Genomic DNA, 26,304 nt, shown 5'->3' with positions numbered 1-26,304 from the left:
AAAATATGTACTTTTAAAAATAAATAACCTTTTTTCTATAGCCACGATTATATTGTAATGAACAACAAATACCCTTGGTTATACACTTGGTTATTTGTAGTCATTATACCTGCGGTTCTTGGGAAAAACAGCAGGGAAAAAAACGTTTTTTCTCTCCCAGGCAATCATCAAGTGCCCCCCAAATCTGTGCCTGCTCCCCCAACTACCCTCAGGTCCTTCTCACCTCCCCTGCCCTCTCCCATTCACCCCACAAGACTCATTGTTTCTGTGACACAGTTTCAGTTGAAATGTTGGGTAGCCGTGTTTATACCCAGATTATACCTGAGGGTTTGTGAAAAAATGCTTCAGCCACGTGTTGCATTTGTAAAATTGTCTGCTATGGACAAGTTTATATTTTAAAACAATGCTGCTTTAATTGTTTTTTAAACACCATTTAACACAGGGTTTCCCTAAAGAACTCAAAATTCTCTTAGTCGATTTTTTGAGTGTTTGGCATGCACCTAGATCTTATCAGGCTCGGTTGTCATAAAAAAAGTTTTAAAATCAAGCTGGCCAATTTTGAGATATTTCACGCATGCGCATAATTAATGCACATCTTCTATAAGAACTGTACAGGTACATGTAGGAGATGTGCATTTCGTATATATGTACACTGCTAACCATATAAAAATCACATCAAACCCAGGACTGACTTGACTCACATACTTTTTCATATGTGTATTAGATGTATAGGAGATGTAAATATTGCACATGCACAAAATGTAAAACTCCTATGCATCTCCTATATGTATAAAAACGTGCATCAAATTCAGCCTTCACATTTATCGGAACTTTAATACATATAGGAGGCATGTAAGAAATGCAGAGAATGAATGTGCATCTATATGAACTGGACGTGTATGAGATGTATATTTCATACATGCCCACTACTATGCATTTGAAAACTCACATCATAGTCAGGAATGAATTATGTACATTTGTATATGTATATGAGACATGTAGGAGTTGTAAATTGTGCAGATGCACGAAATGTAAAACATGTATGTGCCTCCTACATATGTAAAAACTCACATCAACGTCAGAACTCACTTTAGTGTGAGTTTCAATACATATAGGAGGCATAAGACATGTGCAGAGTGCCTGTACATCTAGTATACAAATTGGACATGTACATGTAGAAGATGACAGACTTTGATGTGAGTTTTCATATGCAAGGGTCAAAATTAGGATTTCATGAGCGGTAACAAAAACGAGCTCATGCGTATCGGCCATCAACTACTAGGCAGGAGCTACCCCTAAAGAGCCATGAGCTAATACATAGTGTGACACAAATCTAACATGTACGTGAGATGCAATATATTTTTTGTCCATTATATACAATTAATTATGCTTTAAAAGTCTTCTAGATGTCTTTTATGGTTCTTTATATACATTCCCAGATACAGTAAATTAATGCCACGTAGGTATATTTGTATGGCACCAGTTTGCCTCAAGAGCCAAACGTAGCTCCTGATAGCTGTTGCTGTCAAGCTGACCAGGCTCCCCTGTGCTAGTAGCAGGAGCTAAATAGCTCCCAGCCATTTTTAACCTTGCATATGTGACATACAGGAGATGTAAACTGTGTGGATGCACAAAATATTAAACTCTTTTCTGCATGCCATATGTGTACAAATCCACGTGAATGTGAGTTTTCATACATGTAGGAGGCACATTCACATGTGCATTTCATATGACTTCATATGCCATATACTCACCTGCCAGAATCTTACACATCAAACACTCATACGCCTTACACCGCACACTCTCATGCCACACACACCTACTCTACACACTTTTACGCCACACATACTTACCGCACATGCTCTTATGCCAAGTGCGCTTATGCCACAATATTAGGCAGGTCACATCAGTACCATAGTTGAGGTGATTGTTAATGTTGAATTTGTAGTGGGCTGGAATGGGTGTTTATGCTTGGAGTTTCATGGTTGAATTCGTAGTGATATAGAGTGACGTTGTTAGTTCTACTGTTTGTAGACTTTACTTTTTGCTAGAGTAAACATAACTATTTTTTTTAGATCTCCCTCTCCCTTTTAAGAGAGGTCTTTCTGTATTTAAAATGCTTTCCGAGATCCCAGACAGGAATATGTTCAATTGAATTGAATCAGTGGATGGAAGCCAACCAAATATTGCATCAATTCCAAACTGGCTTCAGAAAATCACACTTGACCTCCCATAGTATCAGTGTTTTGTTAAGTCTGATATCGGCTGCAGTTACTAAAGACAAGCCACTCTATATATGCTATATTGACTTCTCCAAGGCGTTTGACACAGTCAATCAGGGTTAAACAGAAGAAGTGGAAAATTGATTCACAATTACTGTACTTCATTCTGTCATTATATTCTGATACATGGATGGGAGTGTGAGTCAACCGTGAGGGGTTATTGACGGATTGCATATCTACCAACAATGGGCTAAAACAGGGATACGGTCTTGCCCCCACTTTGATATGATATGTTATGATATGGCATTTATAACGCGCCTATACACAAGTGTTTCAAGGTGCGACGAGGCAGGGTGGGGGAACAGAGGGAAGACAGAGACAAACGATCCTAATAGCCAGGTGACATTGAGATCACGCAAGTGCAGGGGGAGGGGGAAAGTGTGGGGGAAGGAGGAGGGGGCAGTGCAGTACATAGGAAACAGTAGAATAAATAAGACAATGTATAAATAAGAGCACGGCCAGCTGGTGACAAGTGCAAGGGTATCAGGTGTCCAGTGCTAGTAGGAAGCTATAGGGATGCCAGGGGGCAGTGCAACTGGTGGGGAGAGGACCTGGGCCCCAGATCAGAGGGTAGCCAGGTAACCAGTGCAGTTTCAGTTTCAGCCAGGAGATCAGGAGAGAAAGCAGAAGCAAAAAGGAAGGTCTTGAGGTGATTCCGGAACTGGAGATGGTTCTCCTCAAATTTCAGAGAGGCAAGGAGGCTGTTCCAGAGGGAGGTCCCAGCAGAAGAAAGAGATCTACCACCAACTCGTTGCTTGGAGAAGCGACTGACCCTGAGGGAGTTGCGGAAGAGCAAAGAGTTTGAAAAGGAAGATATTTAGGAAGAGAGAGTTGAAGGTATTGAGGCCTCAGGCCCCAGAAGTCCTTGTGGACAAGCAGAGTGTTTTGATCTTCATCCTCACTGCCACTGGGAACCAATGCAGAGATTTCAGTCCTGGAGAGATTTGAGGCCAAGGATAAGTATTGCACTCCTGTTTTGGATGAGTTGCAGAAGGCGTAGAGTAGAGGCAGGCAGATTTAGAAAGAGGCTGTTGCAGTAGTCCAGCCTAGAGAGAACCAGAGCTCTGGAGACAGTGAGCTTCTGGGGGAAGGAGAGGAAAGGAAGAATACCTCTGAGGAGGTGCAGCTGGTAGTGTGACTTCTTAGAGATATCAGATATGTGAGGAGAGAAGGAGAGTGTGGAGTCGAAGGTAACCCCAAGGTTTTTAGCCTCACGGGTGGGAGCAGGAAGAGGGCCAAGAGAGGCCGGCCAGTGAGCGACAGGAAAGTAGGGAGCAGGTGTGCTGATGATGAGAAGCTCGCTCTTACTAGCATTAAGGCAGAGCTCATTGGCGGCACACCACTCCTGGATAGCAGACAGTCAGAGATGAGAGAAGGAGAAGAGGTGGCGGAAGGGAGCCTGAAAATGAGTTGAGTGTCATCCGCATAGCACTGAAAGTTGGGGGAGAGAGCGGCAATGCAGTGGGCAGGAAGTGCCAGGTATTGGTTGAACAGCCAGGGAGAGAGGTTAGACCCCTGGGGAACACCACAGGCAGAAATAGACATAGAGGAGAGGAAGGACCCAAGTTGGACCTCGGAGGGTCGATCAGAGAGGAAAGAAGTCAGCCAAGCCATGGCCTGATCAGTGATACCCAGGTTATCACGGAGACAGTTGAGGAGGATGGCATGGTTGACCATGTCAGAGGCAGAAGAGAGATCAAGTAAGATGAGAACACAGAGCGTATTGCAATCAAGGTTGGAGAGCAGGTCTTCACGGATGTTCAGGAGAGCAGTTTCCGTGCTTCTGGATGCTCTAAAGCCAGACTGATGGTCATTGAAACAACCAACAGCTTTAGTGTGGAGATTAAGCTGGGAGATGGCCAGCTTTTCCAGGCGTTTGCCCAGGACGGGAGTGATGGAGATTGGGCGATAGTTAGCTGAGCAGGAAGGGTCGGCAGAGGGTTTCTTAAGAAGAGGGTGCACAAGGGAGTGCTTCAGGGGGAAAGGGAAGACTCCAGTGGCAAAGGAGTGGTTTCAGAAGTCAGCCAGAGCAGGAGCCAGGGTATCAATGTGGTCCTTGATGGTTTTGGAGGTACAGGGGTGAACCTGTTTTGACGAGACTTTCATAGATCAGACTTGTCTAGCAACCTTGTCTGGGGAGAACAGGGGGAAGGCAGAGAAGTAGGGAGGAGAGGTGGCCGAAGAAGGGCCGGAGCAGAGGAAGAGCATGGAGTAGAGGGGGTAGGGAGAGTGGAAGAGATAGAGGATGCGATGTCCTGCATTTTAGAGATGAAATGAGAAGCCAGGGCCATGCAGAATGCCTGGGAAGGGACAGGAGAGGTAGAGACTGCAGCAGGATTGACCAGCTCCTTGCAGACTTTAAAGAGTTCGGCCGAGTTGTTAGATGCAGCAGAAACACGTACTTGGATGTCGGCTCTCTTCTTGGCGCAGACAGAGAGCCGGTATTGCCTTTGGAGCAGTCGTCAGGCCAGTTTGTCAGAGGATGTACCGGAAGCACGTCATTGCCTCTCAGCCACCCTGCACTTGCGTTTAAGGGTGGCGAGGTTTGAGTTGTACCAGGAGTTGCACTTGGCTTTGGGCTTCAAGCGGATCCTCATGACAGGAGCAAGAACATCAAGAGTATCAGAGATAGCAGAGTGGAGCATGGAGAGGGTTGTGTCAGGGTGTGAGCCGGCCAAAGGGGGATGAGGAGGTGCGAAAGCGGCGGCGAAAGCCTCAACTGACACACGCTTCATTTGCATAACCTATACACCTCAGACATGGGACAGGCCATGAAGAGGGTGAGAAACTTTCCACCAGTTAAGGGAGTGGAGGGCATGATAATTCCCTGGCTTTGCTATGCAGATGACACCATCCTTTTAGACCAGACTTCCATAAGCCTACAGTGCCCCATTACGGCACTTATGGAACATGCTACTGGAAATTACTTGATCATTAATATTGACAAAATCAAGATTATGCAGTGTCGAGCAGGGCTTGATCGCAAAGCTAATTCAAGAAATCACCCATGGAGACTTGATTCAACTCCGATTGAGGTAGTCAGTAACTACCTTTACTTTTGTTTACCTATAAAAGTCAGTCCTAGCAGAAGATACTATCATGATTTCTTCTGTCCAAGGATTATGAGTAGATGGCTTTTGCTAAAAAAGATCATTAATACCAAAGGAGGGGGAAGTGTGGAAGGGATGATTACAGTACATCGATCTTCCCAGGAGTTTTATATGGTGTGGTATTTCTGGATGAAGGAAAAAACTCTTGGCTAGAAGTGATTGAAGGTAAAATCCTGAGATCCAAATTAGGTGTGCCTCATGGTGTCAGGAACAGTGGTTGGAAGTTCTGGAACCGGTGGAGGTTTTGACTTTCTCAGTGAGACGTTCTAGTCCTCACCCAATATGGCGGAAGTTCCTTTAAATCCCGACTCCGGCCACAAGCTGGTGCGTTATATCTGTTTTTTCTAGTTTCAACGCTCGTAGCTTGTTCTACTGTCGTTTCTACCTTCCAGTGATTACCCGCTAGTGCCTTCGTTCCTGCTATCCCCATGTTCCTTCTTCAGCTTCAGTCTGCTTGTTTTCTCTTTCTATTACTTTATTTCCCGCTCCCTCGGTGGACTTTCGCTCGCACTGTTATTCTGGTTCTGTCCTTTCTCAGGCGTCTGCCATTACGCATGTTGCAACCGGTGTCGCCTTTCGCCTACTGCGGACACTTTGTTTTCTTTTTTTGGTTTGTTTACTTACCTGTGATTTTGCCTTCTTGGTTTCCAGCGCCTCCTGCGCCAATCTTGTTTCTTGCAGAGTACCCGCTGGATCGCGAGCAGTTACCGCGCTCTACCTGTTTTCTTTCACTCTCCTCGGCGGCGTCTATATTTCGCCGTGCCTAACCATTCCAAACTTGCTTTCTCTCGGCAGGTCTTCCTTCTTCCTATGCTCCCCGAATCCTCTTGCTTTAATTAATTTGCTGAGCCTCCGCTCTTCTCTTACGAGTCTTAGTTTCCTTTCCTCTTTTATTTTCTCTTTACCGTCTATCTACTGCATTTCTTATTTTTTTCTTCCTCATACTTGTTCTCCTTATCTCATTCCTTCTAGTTTCCTTCATATCCTTTTTATTCCCTTCTGCTTATGTTTTCCTACTACCATTCAGTCATTGGAGTTCTATCTAACCTATTTAATCTCTAGTCTGGAACATATTTACCCTGCACCATCTATTTTCTTTTGGACTTTGTGCATTGAAATCTGTGCCAACTCTTGTGGAACCCATCTATGGACTAGGGTTTTTTCTGCCTTCGAGCATTTTCCTTGGTATCAAGGCTGGCCCCCTGGCATCCCCCGAGGGCAGGTCTCCATCTCTGCCAAGGTGGCCTCCGGAGGGGTCAGACCTTATTTACACGAACGGAAGGCTCGAGTACCCAAGGTCAAGACTTCTACGAAGAAGAAGAGCCAGAGGAAGATTAAGGCAGCTCTTCAGGGACTAACCTCAGAGGAATCAGCTGAGAAGAAGGGGGTGGTAGACCTGGAGCCTGACAGCATACAACGCCCAATCTCCACAATGGCTTCTTTGTAACAGTACCAAGAACTTGTTGCAGCAATGCAGAACCTAACTGCTGAAGTTCAAGCCTTGAGAATGGAGAATATCGCTCTCCGACAACAGGTGGTATTGCACCGAGACGATCGCGGGGGTCTACTGGCTATGCCCCTCTCCTTTGGCAAATATGACGGTCATCCGGGAGGGCTTAAGGAGTTTCTTGATGCATGCCAGGTGTATTTTGCCTTTCAAACTCATGCGTATGAGACGGCTAGATCAAGAGTCGGTTTCATTATCGCTAATCTCACCGGCAACGCTCTATCCTGGGCTACCCCATTAGTCACCAGTAATGACCCTTCCTTGAATGACTATGATGGTTTTATTGAGGGATTCAAAGAAAGGTTTGACAGACACAAAGTTTTCTACTCTTCTCTTGAAGCAATTCTGGATTTTAAACAGGGGAACACTGATGTCCAAACATATATTTCCCGCTTCCAGAGATTAGCAGCTAAGGCAGACTGGCCGGATTCTGCCCAACAGACAATATTTAGGAGAGGTCTCCATGATGAGATCAAGGATGAACTTGCAAGAGTACCAGTATCATGTCAAGAATTGATGACCTTGTCTCTTCAGATAGAGTTCCGCTTGTTGGAACGGCGACAAGAAAGAAGGCGACTTCGAAACACTCCTCAGGCTATCAGTCTACCTTCTTCCTCACCTACAACCAGGTCAACACCCACTCCCGACAAACCAATGCAGATTGGATCCACCCGAGGGCCTCTCACGCCAGAAGAACACAGACGGAGGCGAGATGCCGGATTGTGTATGTATTGTGGCTCTTCGAAGCACTTACTAAGAGACTGCCCTGAAGTACCTCCCTGACAGAAGGAAAACTCCAGCCCCAGATCTACTGCAAGGGAAGTTTCGGGGGAAACACCAAGTACCCTTGCAACCACTCAAGAACCATGAATTATTCTGAAGAGAGCAGTCTAATGGTGTTCCGAGTCAATCTAGGGATTTCCGGCTCAGGTCCCACAGAGGTGTACGCCATATTAGACTGCGGAGCAGCAGGCAATTTCATGGACTCCAACTGGGCAGCCGAACACCTTGTGTCCACGAGACCCAAGGCTACTCCGATCCCTGTAGAAGGGGTGGACGGAAGGCCTTTGCCCTCTGGACCTATTACTAGAGAGACAGTACCCTTGAAGATGAGGTTGGGTCACCATGAAGAATATTTAGTATTCGATTAGATCAGAGCAGCCCACTTTCATTTGGTTATAGGGATCCCCTGGTTGAGGAGACATAACCCTCACATTGACTGGAAGGCCAATAGAGTGAACTTCAATTCACTCTTCTGTGAATCGAATTGCTTGAACCTGCCTTCCACCTCCACTATCCAGGAATCATGTTCAGCATGTTCAGCCCTCAGTCCAGTAGTAGTAGCTTCGATCCCAATCCAATATCAAGACTTTTCGGATGTATTCCTGGACATTCTTCCCCGCGAATTACCTCCACATAGGGCAGAAGACTGTGGCATAGACTTGGTCCCGGATGCAGTGATATCCTGTGGGCGCAAGTACCCTTTGTCACTCCCTGAAAGGTGCGCTCTGCAAGACTACCTTGATGCAAATCTGCAAAACAGGCTCATCCAAGAGTCTAAATCCTCTTGCAGGGCCTTCTTATTCTTCATTCCGAAGAAAGATTCCGCAGAATTACACCTGTGTATCGACTACAGAGGGTTAATGAAGGTGACTATCAGGGACAGATATCCCATGCCACTGATACAGGACATTCTGGAGGCTGTACAAGGGGCGGTTTATTTCACCAAGCTTGACTTAAGAGGCGCTTATCACCTCTTAAGAATAAGGCAAGGGGACGAATGGAAAACGGCCTTCCGCACCCCCTTTGGACTCTTTGAATATAAGGTGATGCCGTTTGGTCTTGTAAACGCACCAGCCATTTTCCAGAGATACATGGACAAGGTATTTGCGGACATGTTGTTTCTGTCATTGGTGGTGTACCTCAACGACATCTTGGTTTTCTCCAAGACGCTATCTGAGCACAGGTTAATGGTCAGAAGAGTGTTACAGCGTCTTCAGGAACATCAATTGCTGGTAAAACCAGAAAAATGCCATCCACTTCTGTGTCCTCCCTGGGTTTCATTCTGTCCAGGAAGGGTATAGAGATGGAGCCCATGAAGGTTAAGGCAATCAGAGAATGGAGAGAACCAGGCAACATCAAGGAACTACAAAGTTTCCTAGGTTTGGCTAACTTCTATTGAAGGTTCAATCCCAACTTCTCTAACACAGTGCTTCCTCTCACTTCTCTATTGAAGAAGGGTGTCAAGTTGCCTTTGGAGAGGAACCGCAGAAGGCATTCCTAGCCCTTAAGAAGTGTTTCTCTACAGCTCCCATCTTGGTTCATCTATGGACTAGGGTTTTTTCTGCCTTCGAGCATTTTCCTTGGTATCAAGGCTGGCCCCCTGGCATCCCCCGAGGGCAGGTCTCCATCTCTGCCAAGGTGGCCTCCGGAGGGGCCAGACCTTATTTACACGAACGGAAGGCTCGAGTACCCAAGGTCAAGACTTCTACGAAGAAGAAGAGCCAGAGGAAGACTAAGGCAAGTCTTCAGGGACTAACCTCAGAGGAATCAGCTGAGAAGAAGGGGGTGGTAGACCTGGAGCCTGACACATGGTGTGCTGGTGGAAGCACCCAGAGTCGAACTGGGGGTTTTCTCGCTCAGATCCCTATGGCTGATGGCCAGGTGTAAACTATTGCACACTATTATGTTAGCTGGGGCTGATACTCTCTTATCCCTGATTGCTAAAATGCCCTCGTCTGAGAAAAAGAACTTTATGGTAAGACTTTGGGGTACTGTTGTGGAGCACCTAGTTGCGGTTGACAGGCCTAGGGATGACCTGATGTATGATCCACAAGCCTTATCCCGCCTAAAAAGAAAAACAGCAATATGGGACATTGGTAAGAGTCTGTCTAGTTTACATTTCAAAAAGATGTATAAAAGCTATGCTAAACAGAGTTTTACCCCGAATCTCCCTTGCTCATACCTGCTAAAGCCCATCAATATTCAACTAAGGCACTTTATTACCTACTTACGGTTTGATATCCTTCCCACTAATAATAATCTGGGTAGATGGAGAGGGACCCACCGGCAGATAGGTTATGTAGGATATGCAAGGGGACAATTGAAACAAAAAGACATGTATTCTTAGCTGTCCCAAGTTGATAAGGTGCTATTATAAAGGATATGCATTGAAGGGGAACCAAGAAATCTTTGTGTATTCTGATCAATGGTGGAGCAAAATTCATGGGTTTAGCTCTGTGGTTTTTACGGCAAGTGCCTTCTATAAATAAAAAGAAATGCTGATACAGATTAGCTTAAATACTATTGTATAGGTACAGAGATTGCCGGTTGTCATAATTATTTTTAAAATTGGAAATGTATGTTAAGTTTTAATTAAGAGGTTTTGGGAAAAAAGTGTATGTAAAAGTATTCTATTAATTGTAACCATATATTTATGTATGCTTGTATACATTGTTTCTTTTTTAGTGTTGCATAAGGTTGATTTCAACCATTCAATAATTAAAAAAACATGATGTGTTTATCCATATAATGAAGATGTCCATAATGGAGAACCTCAATAAAAGTAGCTATTCCTTATTTGGCCATGCTTTCATCTTAATTATGGGGGAATGTTTTCCAGATGATATCCTCTGTGTTTTTATCTGAGATTTATAAGGGATCAGTCCAAGCAAATTATGCAAATTATGCATTTGGTTTGGAGAGTTACAGTCTGGTGTATTAGAATAAAGACAGATGGGAGAGAGAGAAATCTTCATCTAAATGAGGGAACTACCAAAGTGTCCGGGACACCACATCTTTTGCAAGCACTGTGTCCAACATTCTTCCTATCTCATCATTGGAGTCACAATGAAAGGTGGTAAATAGGAATCAATTCGAGGAACAGGATGTGTGCGGATACCAGTAGAATCTCGAATTTGATGCCAAACATGATTAATCTATTTGGAAATGCTGGAATATTTTAAATGAACGCTAAATATTCTTCCATACTTGATAGAACAGAATGAACAACTATAACTCTTCGATCCTCTGCTCCTTTTTACAATCATCTTAATTTCCGAACTCTAACCAAATTACTAGGATTGCGCCAATCTGGTTTCAGACCACTACACGGCACTGAAACGGCCCTAATTGACCTTAAGACTCAAATCGACAAGTTGAAGGATGAAGGCAACACAGCTATGCTCCTCCTCCTTGACCTATCGGCGGCCTTTGACCTGGTGGACCATGCAGTGTTATGCAACCACCTAGCGTCTGCCGCCTACTTCTCAAGTGAAGCGATAGCTTGGGTACAATCCTTCCTGGCCAACCGAACGATGAGAGTGTTCTCCCCTTCAGCCTTGGCGGACCCAATACATATCACCTGTGGTGTCCCACAAGGTTCATGTGCCTCCCCCACAATGTATAATATCTTCACTAAGCCACTCTTCAACAAACTTGACAGACTGGGGATAACATACACCAACCATGTGGACGATACTCAGATCCTCATACCACTTTCTGGCAACTTTGTAGAAAATACAGCTCTTGTAAATAAGATTTATCTCCTCATTCAGGCATGGATGGCCTCACACAGCCTCTGCCTGAACGACGACAAAACAGAGATACTGCTCTTGGGCTCCGACTCCAACCTCAAAAAACTCAGTCCCAATTACCGTGCCTTTAATATTGATGGCAATTTAATCAAAGTGGCAACTGAGGTAAAAACTCTAGGTTTCTACCTCGACGCTACACTTTCTCTCAAAAAACAAACCAATGCCCTTGCTTCCTCGACAGCCTATACTTGCAAATTAATCAGGGTGTGCAGACCTTACCTCTCCAAATCCAACTGCATAACATTAGCCAACACCCTAGTAATGTCGAAATTAGACTACTGCAACACCCTCTACTCGGGGGCCAGCAAGTCTATCATAAACAAAATGCAAACACTACAAAATAATGCCCTTAGAGCAGCTCTGGACATACCTAGCAGAGCACATATATCCAATACTAGGAAAGAGCATCACTGGCTAAAAATTAGCAAAAGAGTCCTCCTTAAAACACTATCCCTCACTCACAAAGGACTGAACAGCAACGCCCCTCCATACTTTTCGGATAAACTAAATAGAAAATCGTTCACATACCACACGAGAGCAGCTAACCACCTCTTGCTGGTAATTCCGAAATTTAGATTTAAAAAAAGGGGCGGAGCCAGTTTCCCTGTAAAAGCTGCTTGCGCATGGAACGCCCTCCCCGCTACACTGAGAGCTAATCTACCATACTCGAGGTTTAGACGCCACGTAAAAAAGTGGCTTTGGTCTAACGCCATCTAACTAACTCTCTCGGCCTGGACTCACCATTGGCTACCCACGGTGAATAACTACTATGTCATTCCTGTTCCCTGACCTGACTTCCTCGTGGTATAGGAACCCCCCTCCTCCTGTACCCTTATACATGCTTGCTAAATTGTTAATAACATTTGTACTGTATCTTCTGTATGCACTATTGTATGTAACTAAGCTCAAGTATTCTTGTAACTGCTGCGCCCGGCTACCCCTGGGTTTTGGTGCGCATTATCAAATAATAAACTAAACTAAACTAAACTAAACTAAACTAAACTAACCATCCCCCACTTTTAGAAGTACCATGTACAGCCTTTATTTGTTCTTTTGCATGTAAACCTAGCAAAGTAGGTGCTGTGGACATTGCTTCTTTACCGGAGAGTATGCAAAGATTACTGATCCTGTACACCCGATACTAATACCTTATGCCATTTGATTCTTTTTATCACTTAATGCCTTTCTCTTGGGCAGGTCTCCGCACAACAGCTTCAGGGGGCTGTTCTAGGTTCACTCTACAAGATGGCGGCCTTGGCCTTCGCAGGGAGATCCCCGGCTGTGTGGACCCTTCAGATGCAGATAAGCCTTTTAGTGCTCCACCCTCGAATTGGAAACACGAGACTCTGGAGGACTTTGGGCTGAAGTGAGTTCCCATCCCTTACCCCCTATTGTGTGAAAGGCTACTCAGTGACCATTCGGCTGTAGTGCTAGATCAAGCAGAAATACCTTTAGTCACTAATTAGGTAATAGGTTTGCATGTAAGATATTCCTTGCCATGTCTTGTGCAGCAGTTTACCACCCATGGATGTCTGAGGGAAAATATTTCAGATTGCTGTCTAGTATATAAGCGATGTACCCCTACCATACGTTATAAGTATTTTGCAAGTCACTGAGGTGTTCTGTGACCAAATAGAGGATCGAGGCCGAAAGCCCAGTTCCTTTTGTAAGGTCATGAAACTCAGAGGTCACTTGCAAATATCCTTTTTACGTTCAGTAAGGGATATTTTATTCCTTATAATACATGACCAACACTGTAATCTCCTTTACTACCTTACCTCTTGCTTAATCTAATGTAAGAGATCTTCCATTTGCTGTTCCATATAATAATGTAGAATGTGTTTCCATTTTAAAAAGCTAATGTGCAGTTTTTCATGTGCTGCAAAAACAATTGAGCAGTTTACTAAAATAAACCGAAAAAAACGTTTTCATGGTGTGCTTTAAAATAAGTAAAAACTTGATGAACCGTGCTCACATGTGTTAAACTCCAAAAGTACAGAAGTTAAACAATCGACAATAAACAGTTTCTTGTAAATTATGTCTGTAAAGTGTCACAGAAAACTGTTTTACAAGCACGGAATTTGAAAAGCTTGTCACGGCTTTAAGTGTAGCATTGACAGATGGAGTCTTGCTCTCTGCTTGCTCAAGCAGCAGGCATTGTGACGTCATAACTGAAGCGTAATAACTGATTACAGAGCAGTTGGGATGTCATTTTCTTATTCCAGGCCAGTTATGATGTCACAACTAGCCTGTAATAAGAACATTATTTCCAGGCTTGTATATGGATATTGCAGGCTGCCATGCATTATAGAGGTATATGATTTATTGTTTCTCCTACTTTTGTGTAGAGGTACATACACCAGACCTGTTGGGACTAACTAATTCTTCCAGCATAGGGTCGATTTGATAACATTCAGCAGTCTCAGAATTGCTTTCTAAATTGGGTTGTATTTATCAGTTCAACTTTTATGTTTGTTTAAATGTCAAGCAGGACTACAAGGAATGGAGTCCTAGTCCTGTTTCATGTAGAAGCATGTCACTCACTCAAGGAAGTCCCAGGGTAACAGACCCATAGTCCTGTGTATTGTCTAGCTGTTCCTACGGTCTTGCAGAGACATCCATAGTAGCGTCCTATGTCTTTGAGATCCAACGAAGACATGCCCAGTCCTTGTTCCTAAACGTTGAAAATGTCTTTCCATTATAAACTAAACCTGTACCAGTCTCCATTATAGAACGTATGGATGTCCCTGGACTTACTATACTAACTTCAGTGACAATTTTGCTTCCAGCTTGGCGTATATGGAGGCTGATATGTTACATCCTGATCTGTGAAGTTTTGCCCTGGACTTGCTGAGCATCCCCCTGGTTACCCTAATCTTATATTACGACCTCTAGCTCTAAAACCGCTCTCATGTAGAAAATGCTGCCTTTTGTACCTGCTATTTTGATCCTCTTGTGGAATTAGGCGCTTTTCTTTATATCCTACCAGCCCTCCTTTGCTCCATTCTCACATGTTTGCTAATTCTTCTGTCTCTATAAAGTACTTGTGTTGAAAAGCCCGTCACTAAGAGATTTCAAATGCTCTTTCTCTTGACTCATTTGCACTCTCATCTATGTCTCTTTAGTTTCCGTGGACAAGCTGCTCCTTTGCTGCAGGTGGTGAGAAATTCCTCGGAATTGCCAGCTGCAGAGTGTGGGAAGACCACATGTGGTAAGGCTCAGATAAGGTACCCAACAGAGTCTACAGATGTACGTCAATAACAAGTGGGAGTCTGGTTTGCTGAGGCATGTGAAATGGCATTTGGGGTGGGCAACTTGGCCGGAGATGATTTTGCACCATTCTTCTTTGGGCAATACCAGTCGTACAAAAACGTTTGCCCTTCGGCGCTGTAATGCTGTGAGTGAAGCCCTCATGGTTGGTAGCATGTCATAGTTTTAGCCAATCAATGATCATCAGAAAACAGGTGTCTCTCTTCTGCCAGAACACTACTGGAGTCCAAGTACTGTTAAATGATTGGGTGCAGAGACATACACCCAGAAGCATGCACACAGGCAGATAAAAGCTGCCCCCTCCCCTTATTATATCAGCCTGGGCTGTAGCCCTTAAATGTGGCGGTAAAGGTATTACCGCCGCATTTAAGGGCTGGCCCTATCACGAGTTGGACGTTAAATGGGCTGTTTTACCTCCAGCTTTTTTCTGGAGGTGAAAATCACATTTAGCGCCCAGTTTTCGGCAGTATTACTGCCGGCTGTATCAGCCCGCAGTATTAGCACCGAAAATGCCCGATTGGATCCAATGGACCCAACGGGGAATGGGGATTTACTGGTGGATGCTAAAGCTATTACAGTCAGGCGGTATTACAGCTGGGATACAGCCCAACTTGTGATGAGGCCCTTGGTCTGGAAAAATGTAAATCAGGCTATTGCAGGATTTACAGTTTATACACCTATTGATCACATGTTGTTTCAAAATAATAATGCGAGGCAAGCTTGCATATGCAGAAATACGATTTTCAATTAAGCCTGTTTTTTTATCCCATTGAGTATATGTAAACCTTACACCTGAAAGGTTCCTACGTTAAGGCATATGCCAGGCCCAGACTTGTGCTGTTGACAGACTGGCAGAATTGGGGTAAAGTCAATCACATGTTAGGTGATGCCTGGGCATGCCATTATGGTGAGGTTGGAGTCAATCTCATGTAAGGTGATCTGTCTGTAAGCCCACAAGGCTGTGGCGCAGCACCTCACATATAATAATGTATTGTCTGTGTAGGCCAGTAGCACCAGCGCAAAGTCAATCATATTTTGGATGTTAGCTGTGGAAGCCAGAAGCCTTTCAGTCAATCATGTCGTAGGGCCAGTTTGCCTGAAATACACTAATGGTGGGACCTAGATTTAGTAATTCCAGGTATTCTTTTGTAGGCGAGTTGGTCTGTAAGAGAGTCACTTGCATTTAACATTATTTCTGGACGTATGCTGTGAGTGAAAGGCCTGAATGCTTGGTGTTGAGTCTATGCATAGCATGTCAACTTGTGTGCGTTTGTAGATGCCTGTGTAATTATGGGCAAATATCAGACTTATATCTAGGGACTGAGTAGACTGCATCAGAAGAGATTGTTCACAATCCTACATGATAACAGGGCGATTTTGTCATTGACTGTTTATGAAATGCAGGCCTCTGCAGCTTGGGTAGGGTGCTTTCACATGTTTGTTTAATGTTTATTTTGGTTAAAAAAAAGCATACCACAAAACACAACAATAAATTAGCAAACAACAATATTAATTAAACCCATGACAAAAAACCTTCAAAACAAAACCACAAAGCTCAAATTCCATCAAATCTTAGTAAAAATTCTCTCAGAGACAAAGCATGTTTTAAAAAGATCAATACAGCCCATAACCGATAATAAAGATTTTCCATAATATTTTACAAGAAAGTCTTAATTCTATTAAAGACACAGAGGCGAGCATTATGCTTCTCTTTATTTTATTAAACATATGAAAAGAAGCTCAGCAGCAAGTATTTTATGCACCTGACTGCGAGCAAAGAGTATGCATAACAAAGGTGAATTAAAATATTAATAAACATCAACAAAAACAAAGGCTTTAATCCATAAGTGTTTCTGAAGAAACAAAACTCAATTTCCCAGGAGGCTTAACCAGAGTTCATATCAGGTCACCAAACATGTGACACTAGTTCACCAATAGGCATCCAGCTGCCCTTCAAAATAGTCCTGAACCTGATGTAACTTCCTCTTTCGAGGCTGTGAACTTGGCTGTCCATAAACCATCGGAATAAAACTGTAACTTCAGGCCGTCTGTGGATGGAGAAAGCGAGCTAATCCAGAGGTCAGGCGGACTTGTCTGTAGCCACTGTCAAGGAAATGGAAAAATAACTAGGGTTACTTGATGCGTATGACAACCCTAATCCCCCTTGCGAGGGTGGGAGAGAAATCAATGTGTTACACTGTAAATACACATGGCATGCAGAATGGCAATGACCCTCCAAAGCAATGCGAACAGCGACTGCCCTCAAGCATGTCTAGTGCCGTCATTGCTCTTGCTGGGTGGGATAATGCTCGCCTCCGTGTCTTTAATAGAATTAAGACTTTCTTGTAAGTTATTATGGACAATCTTTATACTATGTCAAGACCGGAGGCTCACATTATGCTTGTTTAAAGCTTACTTACCACAATCGATGCAGGTTGTTCTACTGGTTTCAGGTGGAATTTCTTGAAGATTGACTCACCTGCCCAATCAACCATCCTCATGATGTCTTCCAAACAGACTCAGACCTGAAAGGCTTTGGAAGCCATGGCCCCTCTCACGGAGTGGGCGCCGAAGTGATTGGTATCTATTCCTGCTTGTGAAAGTGTCCAACACACCAAGCGTGCCAATGTTGGAGCAGAAACCGCTGTGTGGGGTTTGCGCAGTGCTATCAATAGCTGTCCATTAGGAGAGATTCTAAGAGGCGCAGTTACCTCTTCGTAGACCTTTAAGCACTTGACTAGGCAAAGCTTGGGATTACCCTGGAATTGCATTTTGTCCTTCTGTATATGTGGAACACTATGCCATCAGGAGAAAACGTCCTACCTGCTAGATCGAGAGCTCTGACATCCGAGACCCTCCTGCAGGAGACCAAGCAAAGCAATATAGTCAGCTTGCCGGAAAGCGCAGTACGGGATAACTCTTTGTTATGAGACCAGGAAAGAAAAAGGTTGAGTACCTTATTCAAATCCCAAAGCTTGTCGTAACGGGACAGAGGTGATACCGTAAGCCGAATGCCCTTGAGTAGTCTGCAAACTAGGTAATGCTCTCCTCCTGGGAACCCTTGGACAAGGTCGTGGCCCGCAGAAATCGCTGAGTGGTAAGCATTGACCGTCCTATAGGTGAGACCTCTCTCGACTAAAGAGGTTAGAAAATAAGAGCTGAAACCGGATGAAGCCCTTGGTCCTGCCACCAACTTGTCCAGGCGCTCCAGGAGTTGGAGTACCTCTTGAGGGTAGCAGGGGCCCAGCTCTCCTCGATTAGACTGATGGCCTTAAGTGACATCCCTGGAACTCTACATCTTGCCCTGAAATCCTACAGGCTGCTAGGGTCAGAGACCCATTGGGGAAAAGGGGATGACGTTGTCCTAACAGATCCAATAACAGATCTGGAAACTGGGGTAGAAGGATTGGAAAATCCACGGAAAGTTCCAGAAGAACTGGATACCAGGTCTGAGATGTCCAGACTGGGGCTATGAGGACTAGCTCAGAGCGCTCCTGACGTGCCTTCGCCAGGGTCCTCGCTATCATGGTAAACGGGGGAAAGGCATAAAGTACTCCCTCCGTCCAGTGTTGCAGAAACGCATCCGTTGCGGTCACTGCTGGATCCGGTCTCCAGCTGTAAAACTCTGGGAGCTGAGTGTTGAGGTGGGAGGCAAAAAGATCCCTGGACATGGTGCCCTATGCTCCTTGGAGGCGAAGAAAAATGTCTCTGTTGAGCCTTCAGTCGTTGTAATGGGTGGAATGGCGGGAGTGCTATGTTTCTGAGACCTGAGAGATACTCAGCCGTGGCAGAAATCCGGTGTTCCAGACAGAAATGCCAAAAGTCTTTGGCTAGCTCCGCTAGAGGTCTTGATTTGGTGCCACCCAGTTGATTGATGTATCTCACCGCTGAAATGTTGTCCATTTTCAGCAAAATACAGCAACTCACTCTGTCTCTGGCAAAGGAGCGCACCGCAAAAAAGCCTGCGATGACCTCCAGACAGTTTATATGCATTTCCAGCTCCTGAGGTGACCAAATCCCTCCGGGGGGCAACTGTGACGCATCTTGCACCCCAACCGGAGCGACTGGCATCTGACTCGATAACAATATCCGGGGTGGACCCGAAGATGGCTCTGCCATTCCAGGCTTCCAGGTGAGTTTGTCTTCGGTAACACTGGTTTTCCCTTTGTTCCTTGTTGGAACTAACTTGCTTTTTTCCACCGCGCCTCTGTGCGATCTCCCGGCTCCTCGTTCCAAACCCTTCCTTCCCCTCTCGAGCCCTTCCGGCTCTCATGCCGGGTCCTCTCTATATCTCTCTCTCTCTCTCTCCCTCTCGCTTGCTCTCCCGGCTCTCCTGCCGGAACCCTTTCTTTCCCTCTCTCGCCCTCCCGGTTCCTGAGTCCGGGTTCTCTCTCGCTTTCTCTCTCTCTCTCCCTCACCTCTGCTCTTTTCTCTCTACGCTTTGGTGTCGCAGCTGTTTGTCTTTCCATGATGCTGTTTCCAGCTAGCACCTGAAGGCTGTGCCTCCTCCTTCTCTCCTCTTTCTATCATCAGTCTTATTGCTCACCTGAAATCGGAGTCACGGTTCCATCTTCTTCTATTGTGATACTTACTTCATGGTTTCTGGTGGGATTGGAACACCCCTGGCTATCAGTCCACATTAACGTTCTGGTGAGCGTAGTTGGAGCCTACGTTCCATTGGAGTACTACCCACAGTGCGGTCAACTGAAGAATTCAACATCTGAACATACTCTGGGGTTTTTCTGCCGTAGTGTGGCTTTTTCCCCATCCGGCGATCCCAGAAGAGAGGTCACAAGTTTGCACTGGAATAGGTATTCCTTGTGGCTTCCTCCCGGGGTAGGCCCTTTCTTCATAAAAAAAAGAAAGACTATCGATCCCGGTGTCCACTGGCCAAGAGCAGCTCAGAGACTAGTCTCTCAGGTGAGGAGGAGGAGAGTGGGGATTCTGGGAAGCATCAGGCTAAGGGGGCTGACAAGGAGGTACAATGGTAATGAGAAGGAAGGTCTTCATGAGAGGTTCACAAACAGAAGAGCAGAGGATTCAGGAGCACGGAGCAGAGGGACAGATGGCAGGAACAAGGAGCAGCAATGGCCAAGAATAAGGTACAAGAGAATAACAGCATGTACACAATAAGGAGGCTATTGCAACTTGTAGCCTACCGGGAGTGCCTTTCAGATATAGTTTTAGCAGATTTCAGGGCAAGATGACATCACAATGCCGCATAGCATGATGACGCGATGCAGCCCCTCCATGATGGAGTGGGAAGTGTCGCCAGCGTCTCCATAGAGACCAGGCAGCAAGCCTGGGGCTGAGGTGGTGCGCCATGACATCATGCCCCTCTCCAGATCGTAGCCCACCAGGTTTCCAAAGAAATTATCAATGAAAACGCTGCAGGAGCAGAGCGGCGTGCACGTTATCCGCATGTTCTCAAGTCCTTTCGCTCAAGGGGTAGTGCTTACAGTTGACCAAATATTGTAAACAAGCACGATAAAAACAAGAGACACAACGAGAGACACAAATGCCATCCATCTCGCATTCCAAGGATGAATCATGTAGGACAGACGAGGAGGCTGTTTGGTCATATGCAGGTCATGACAGTAACATAGGGCTTCAATAAAGAAGAATGAAACACTGGATGAATCTGTTTCCAACTTGATGGTAACTGAAGTTTAAAGGCCACAGGATTGATGATTTTGACAATCTTGAATAGCCCATAGCACCTTGGAGAACATTTAGAAGTTCTCAATTAAGGAGTTTTAAAATGAGATGCCAGCCACACCTGATCGCCTATCATGTAGTTTGGCACTGCAGAGCGCTTCTTGTCAGCAAACACTTTTGCTGAAGTGCGTTCCTTCTGTAGGTTATTCAAAGCATCTTTATGAGTCTGCCTTAGGGACTGGATTGTCTCTTCCACTGTGGGCACATTGGTACTGTGTTTGTTGGGCAAGGGTAACCACTGAAGATGATATCCATAGGTACAGAGAAATGGGCTCATGCCCAAAGACGAGTGAATAGCATTGTTACAGGAGAATTCAGCTATGGGAAGCAGCATAGCCGAATTGTCACATGCTTACATCAACGTTTTTAGAAGCAGACCACAGACTTCTAGATAAGGCATCAGCCACTGTATTCTGGGAGCCGGGAATGTGTGTAAAGATCAGCTCATAATGATGAAAGAATTGAGCCCATCTGGCCTGGCGGCTGTTCCGACGCTCAAAATCTTGTAAATGCTGTAAATTCCAGTGATCGGTGTGGACCACTGTAAGACACTGAGCTCTCAAAAGAAGATGACGCCATTCTTGGCAAGCTGTTTTAATAGCTAATAATAATTTTCCAAGAAAGTAGTAATTCTTTTCAGCTGGAGACAAGGTTTTGAAGTAGTAGGCAACGGGTTGTTCCATGCCATCTTTTTGTATTTGCTTGAGGGCCGCACCGATAGAATGGTCGGAAGCATCAGTGTCCAAGAAAAATTATTTTGTGGGATCCAGTTGGCAAAGAATAGGAGCAGAAGTGAACTGTTGCCTGAGCAACTGAAAGGCCTCTTCAGCTTCTTTGGACCAATGAAAATGAATATTCTTCTTTAATAAGGATGTTGTAGCAGGACGATCGGGGAAAAAGACGGCACAAATTTGCAATAAAAATCTGCTATCCCTAAAAAGCATTGTATGTCCTTCACGGATCGAGGTGCCTCTCATGCCAGGACAATCTTTGGGACAGCCTTTGTTTTGTGTGGATCCATAGAGATACTTTTGTCTAAAAGCACATACCCTAAATAGGTAACCTCAGACACCCCATAGATACATTTTTCCAGTTTGGCTTTCAACTGGTTGATCTGCAGTCATCGAAGAACCTGACATAGTTGCAGTGTTCATCCTTTCTTTGAGAGAAAATCAAGTTATCCGGCCTCATTGCTAGTTGGCTGGTCTGGAAATAAGGTGCCGGTAACACCATACACCATACACCGGCACCTTTTCAGACTGGCCAACTCTAAGTGTGCCGGTAGGGACTCTGATCTACTGACAGGCCTGACCTGTCGTTATATCATGCCCCTACCGGCAGATAAATGCCTGAATCACTGGCACTGTTACTAACGATTCCGGTTATTTGGGCAACCCCATTGCATGGAGTCCATTTGGACTCCATGGAATGGAGAGTTAACGGCATCTCCGCTGCCCGTAATATCCCAGTAATAACAGGATATCGGGCGGTGGAGACGGTACAGTAGTTTCCCGGTATCCTGCCGGAATTACCGACAGGATACCAGAGAACTCAGAATGAGTCCTATTGTCTAGATAGATGACAACAGAATGCAACAAAAGGTCAGAGAAAAGGTGATCGACGAACCTCTGAAACACAGCTGAAGCGTTAACCAAATCAAAAGGCATACCATAATATTGGAAATGACAGAAGGGGGTGCGGATGGCGGTCTTCCATTCCTCATCTTCCTTAATCCTGATCTAATGATATACCCATTTTAGATCAAGTTTGATGAATATCTTAGCTGTTCTCACTGCCTTCAAGATATCCTGTAACAGGGGAAGAGGATATTTATCCTTCTTGGTGATCTTGTTCAATCCTCCATAGTTGATGCAAGCCGAAGCTCATTGGTGTCTTTTTTTTATCCACAAATAAGGAATCTCCCGCCGTGGACTTAGACTCTGTAATCAGGCCGTTGGCTAGGTTCTCCTGTAGATACTTCCACAGTGCTTCTTTTTCTTTGGGTGACAAGATGAACATCCAGTTAAATGGAATCTCTATATCAGGTAACAATTGAATGGTGCAGTCTTCAGGTCTCTGAGGTGGCAGTTTCTTGTTTTATTTGTTGATAACACAGATTGGAAGTCGTGGTATTCACTAGGTACCAAGCAATGATCATGTCTTGATATGGGCAAAATCTTCCTCGGGGCCAGCCCTTTGAGAGCAAAAAATACCTAATTCAGCCCAAAATACAGGTTCTATTGTGCTGAGCAGTGATCTCATGCTAGTGACAAATGACACCTTCAATAAGTTTAAGTATTTTATTCTAAACAGTGAATTTTATATACATTTGGGATTCATGTTAGAGAAGACTACAAAGCACAAAACTTAGAGAAATGCAAAATATAGAGAAACATAGAACTTAGATAAACATAGAGAAACATAGAGAAACACAGTCTTACGCCCCTTCAATCAGCACTGGGAGACCCTGGCCCTCATAAGCTAGCTGTAACAAGCCCCGCTCAGAGGACAGCGCTGCTGGGTGCCGTCAGAGCTCCAATTCCGGGCACTTGATCTTGCTCGAACCAAGTCCACAGGACGATCTCCCACCCGAGTCATGTGAGCATGCATATTTTATAATCTCGTGCTGCCCGTCCATGACGCACAGTTCCAGAACTTTCCCTGTGCAAAATATAGGCTGGCTCATGGAAAAAACCCAACTCTGTTAATTTCCACTGTGCTTCTTCTGAGCCCCTCCCTGGCCCATCTGCGCAAAAGCTCAGGAATGTCTTATCAGTGCCTTCCCAGAGAAAAGGAAGATTAGCTTGGGGCCATGCAGGGCTCCCGTTAGTGAGGCAGAATATTCTAAGGGAAGCAGGGATGTATTAACCCCATCTGCAAGCTCTAAAAGGCATGCACTCATAGCTTAGTGTTGATAGCGCTTAAGACTGGCTATCTAAGCGCTATATAGGTGCCATAATGTTCCAAACACTCCAAAAATGTCTATTAGCTACAGAGCTAGGGCCCTCTCGCTGCCTGTCTATCAACAATGCATAATGTGACCTATCACTCATACTAGGCCTGCATATTCCTTGTAGCTCACTACTGCATAATGGAAGTGCTACAACAGAGTACTGTCAGCATTTTTAGCACATACTTTGAATACACTATTGGCTTTCAGCGGCTAATGTGTCATCTAAAGCCCTGATTGGCAAGGTTGCAATTTTGTGTATCACTACATTCCACCCCTATTCAAAGTGTGTGCGACAATGCTGACTAATACACATCAATATAGTATTTAGTGCAGTGATAAAGACCTTGGGGCTTTGCAAGAGGTTTAAGCAAACTATCTTCTAGCGGTTAGTCAGCGTGGCATGCAAGGTAAAACACTACCTAAACAAAAATGTACACAAAGTGAACAGTGACATATACCCTTGCCAAAACCTGGCCTACACAAAAATACCTACACAAAGTGAACATGGACATTTACTCTAGCCAAAACCTGGCCTACACAACAATACCTAAATAATTATTGTATAACTGATTGTCAGTTAAAAAGCAGCATGCAGTTAGAATGTCAAGGCAATCCAGTGTAGTCTAATCTACAATGCACTATTGCATTTATGTATGGTTACCAACTCTAAACCTGGCAGCCTTTCACTCTAAGGGCCTACCCTCCCCCTGATCCCAGGGCATTCAGACGTGACTATGGGCTGTGTGATTAGACACTTCCCCCATGTATGTGGAACCCAACCAGAAACCATCTAATTTCGTGAACAAGGTGAACCCATGGGCACCAGGTTATCTAAATAAAAACAATTCTATTAATTTGCATCAAAGCATGGCATGTGTTATTCATGCAATCAAAAGCAAGCGATTTGATCCATATGTTTGCTGGCAACTGTAGCTTTGTGTGCCAGTGTGTGGAGGATGGTCGCCCCCACCCAGTAAAAAGCCAACACCTGCTAATTTAACAATGTTTGCCATAAAATGCATCATGTGTATTTAGCAGTCTTGTTGACCTGCCCTATGGCAGAAAAAATGTCTTCATACCTAAAATTCTGCCATCTTCAGTGGTTGCCAATACTTGTAGCAGTGTTGGGCGTATCAATGAACCCCACTAGGCTAGAAGTTCTATAGCAGAGCTGGCATCAGAACCCATAGTGGCTAGCTTATTGTGCATAGTTTCTATGTCACAAGCATATAAAGCTCCTGCAATTAATGAATCTAGCTCCCTAGCTACGCGCACTCTAGTGATGGGCCATAGAAATGGACTCCATTTGTAGCAGCTTGGTAGTACTAAGGAAACATTGCCTCATGATAAATCTATGTCTAAGTGTATCACTGTAATAATAGAGGTGTGCATTACCAGCCTACAATTTAAATGTTGCCTTACTACTGGAAAATCTAACATGTTCACAGTGTCTACCTATTGTGACTTGGAGAATACCCTTCTTCAAGTGGGATATCTACCATATACAATATTAGTTTTAGCTACAAACACCATACTACCATCCGGCAGTGGCTGTTTCATCACACCATTGTGTAAAATGCATTTAGTCAAATTATAGTCCATAAAATCTTGGCGAGAACACTTGCTGCAGTTCTTGGTCAGAAAAACATCACATTAAACAAATTAAACAAATCGTTGTATCCATTCAGTGACAAAAGATGCCCGACAATGTGCCAGGCCAGTACGCTAGCAATTCCATGTGGATACTCATTTGTAGCGCTTTTCCAAAGAATTATTCCAAATGTCTACAATCAAAAAGATGACTCTTTGCATTAGTGTGCTGGAGACAGCTGTCCCCACAAAAACATGAAACTGGTTGGTTTAACAAAAACCGTGTCACACTATGTGTCATAAAATCAAACATCAAGTCAGTCATGGTTTCATTTACCTGTCTTAAGCTGGCTGTAAAAGTATCCAGTGTTTCAAAGATTACCATTTCAAATTGGAGCTCACACACTTGGCAGCATTACTTCAAATTAAGAATCTTAACCTACGCACAGGTGACTTTGATGTGCGCACTCATCTTATCTCAAAATAAATTACACTCCTGCTTGCATAATCCTGCTGCCCCAACAATTCATAAATCATTTTCCTGCCTACGTGCAACGTAGAAGTTTTTTTTTTTTCAAAAAAGCAAAGCATCTCTGGTTAAAGCAATTCAGTTGGAAGAGCAAAACCATTTCGTTTTTTCAGATTCATCTCAAAAAGTGCATTTAAAAACCATTTTTCAATGTGTTAGCATTCAAGTGCTGTGTCTCACAGCTGTTTGTGGTGCATGATGCTACAGTCCACAACTCATTGTCCACAGTCCTTTAAACAAGAAAGGCAAGACATGTCAATTAAGTTATTTCCAGCAACTGAATCATTTGAATGTGCAGCATCAAATATTTGATAACTAGCCAAGTCTGCACCGTGCCAGTTCAGCAAAAGTTATTACTCTGTTGGACACCTTTCGCAGGTTGCAGAACAAATGTCCTCATACGTCATGCATGTTAGCAGCATTGAGTGCGGTGCAGGACATTTCGCAGTGACTCGCATATTTCATCACGCAGTGACTCGCTTTCTCTGAGAAGGCGTCTGCTTGACTGATCAGTGTCACCCACAAATTGCACACATCTACTTCTGTTATGGCACGCAACTGTCTTGCTTTTTTGCCTAGGCAAAATACAAACAGAAATGTTAGGATTTCATCAAAACTTCAATATCAGCGTTATCCACCCCTTCCCATAACACCACCCCCATCTTCAGAAGTCTCATCAGGTAACTACACACTTTATCATTGCTACTGCAATTATCTGTCACCCTTCTGTATGTTATTGGGGGCTTATTT

General features: G+C 44.4%; 1 protein-coding gene across 8 annotated transcripts in view; it reads left to right on the top strand.

Annotated features, from left to right (window-relative positions):
* MAGIX (MAGI family member, X-linked) overlaps nucleotides 1-26,304 on the top strand; it is a 916,967-nt gene that overhangs the window by 375,713 nt on the left and 514,950 nt on the right. For all 8 annotated transcript variants that reach the window (XM_069645279.1, XM_069645280.1, XM_069645282.1 and 5 more), the window contains 2 exons: nucleotides 12,692-12,860; nucleotides 14,620-14,705. In XM_069645279.1, coding sequence (XP_069501380.1) covers nucleotides 12,692-12,860; nucleotides 14,620-14,705 — 255 coding nt within the window. The remainder of the gene's footprint in view (nucleotides 1-12,691; nucleotides 12,861-14,619; nucleotides 14,706-26,304) is intronic.

Source organism: Ambystoma mexicanum, chromosome 2p (genome assembly GCF_040938575.1).
Source record: "Ambystoma mexicanum isolate Mex_15411 chromosome 2p, UKY_AmexF1_1, whole genome shotgun sequence".
NCBI lineage: Eukaryota > Metazoa > Chordata > Amphibia > Caudata > Ambystomatidae > Ambystoma > Ambystoma mexicanum.
Note: the sequence above shows the minus strand (reverse complement) of the source record. Positions and strands in the feature narration are given on the sequence as shown.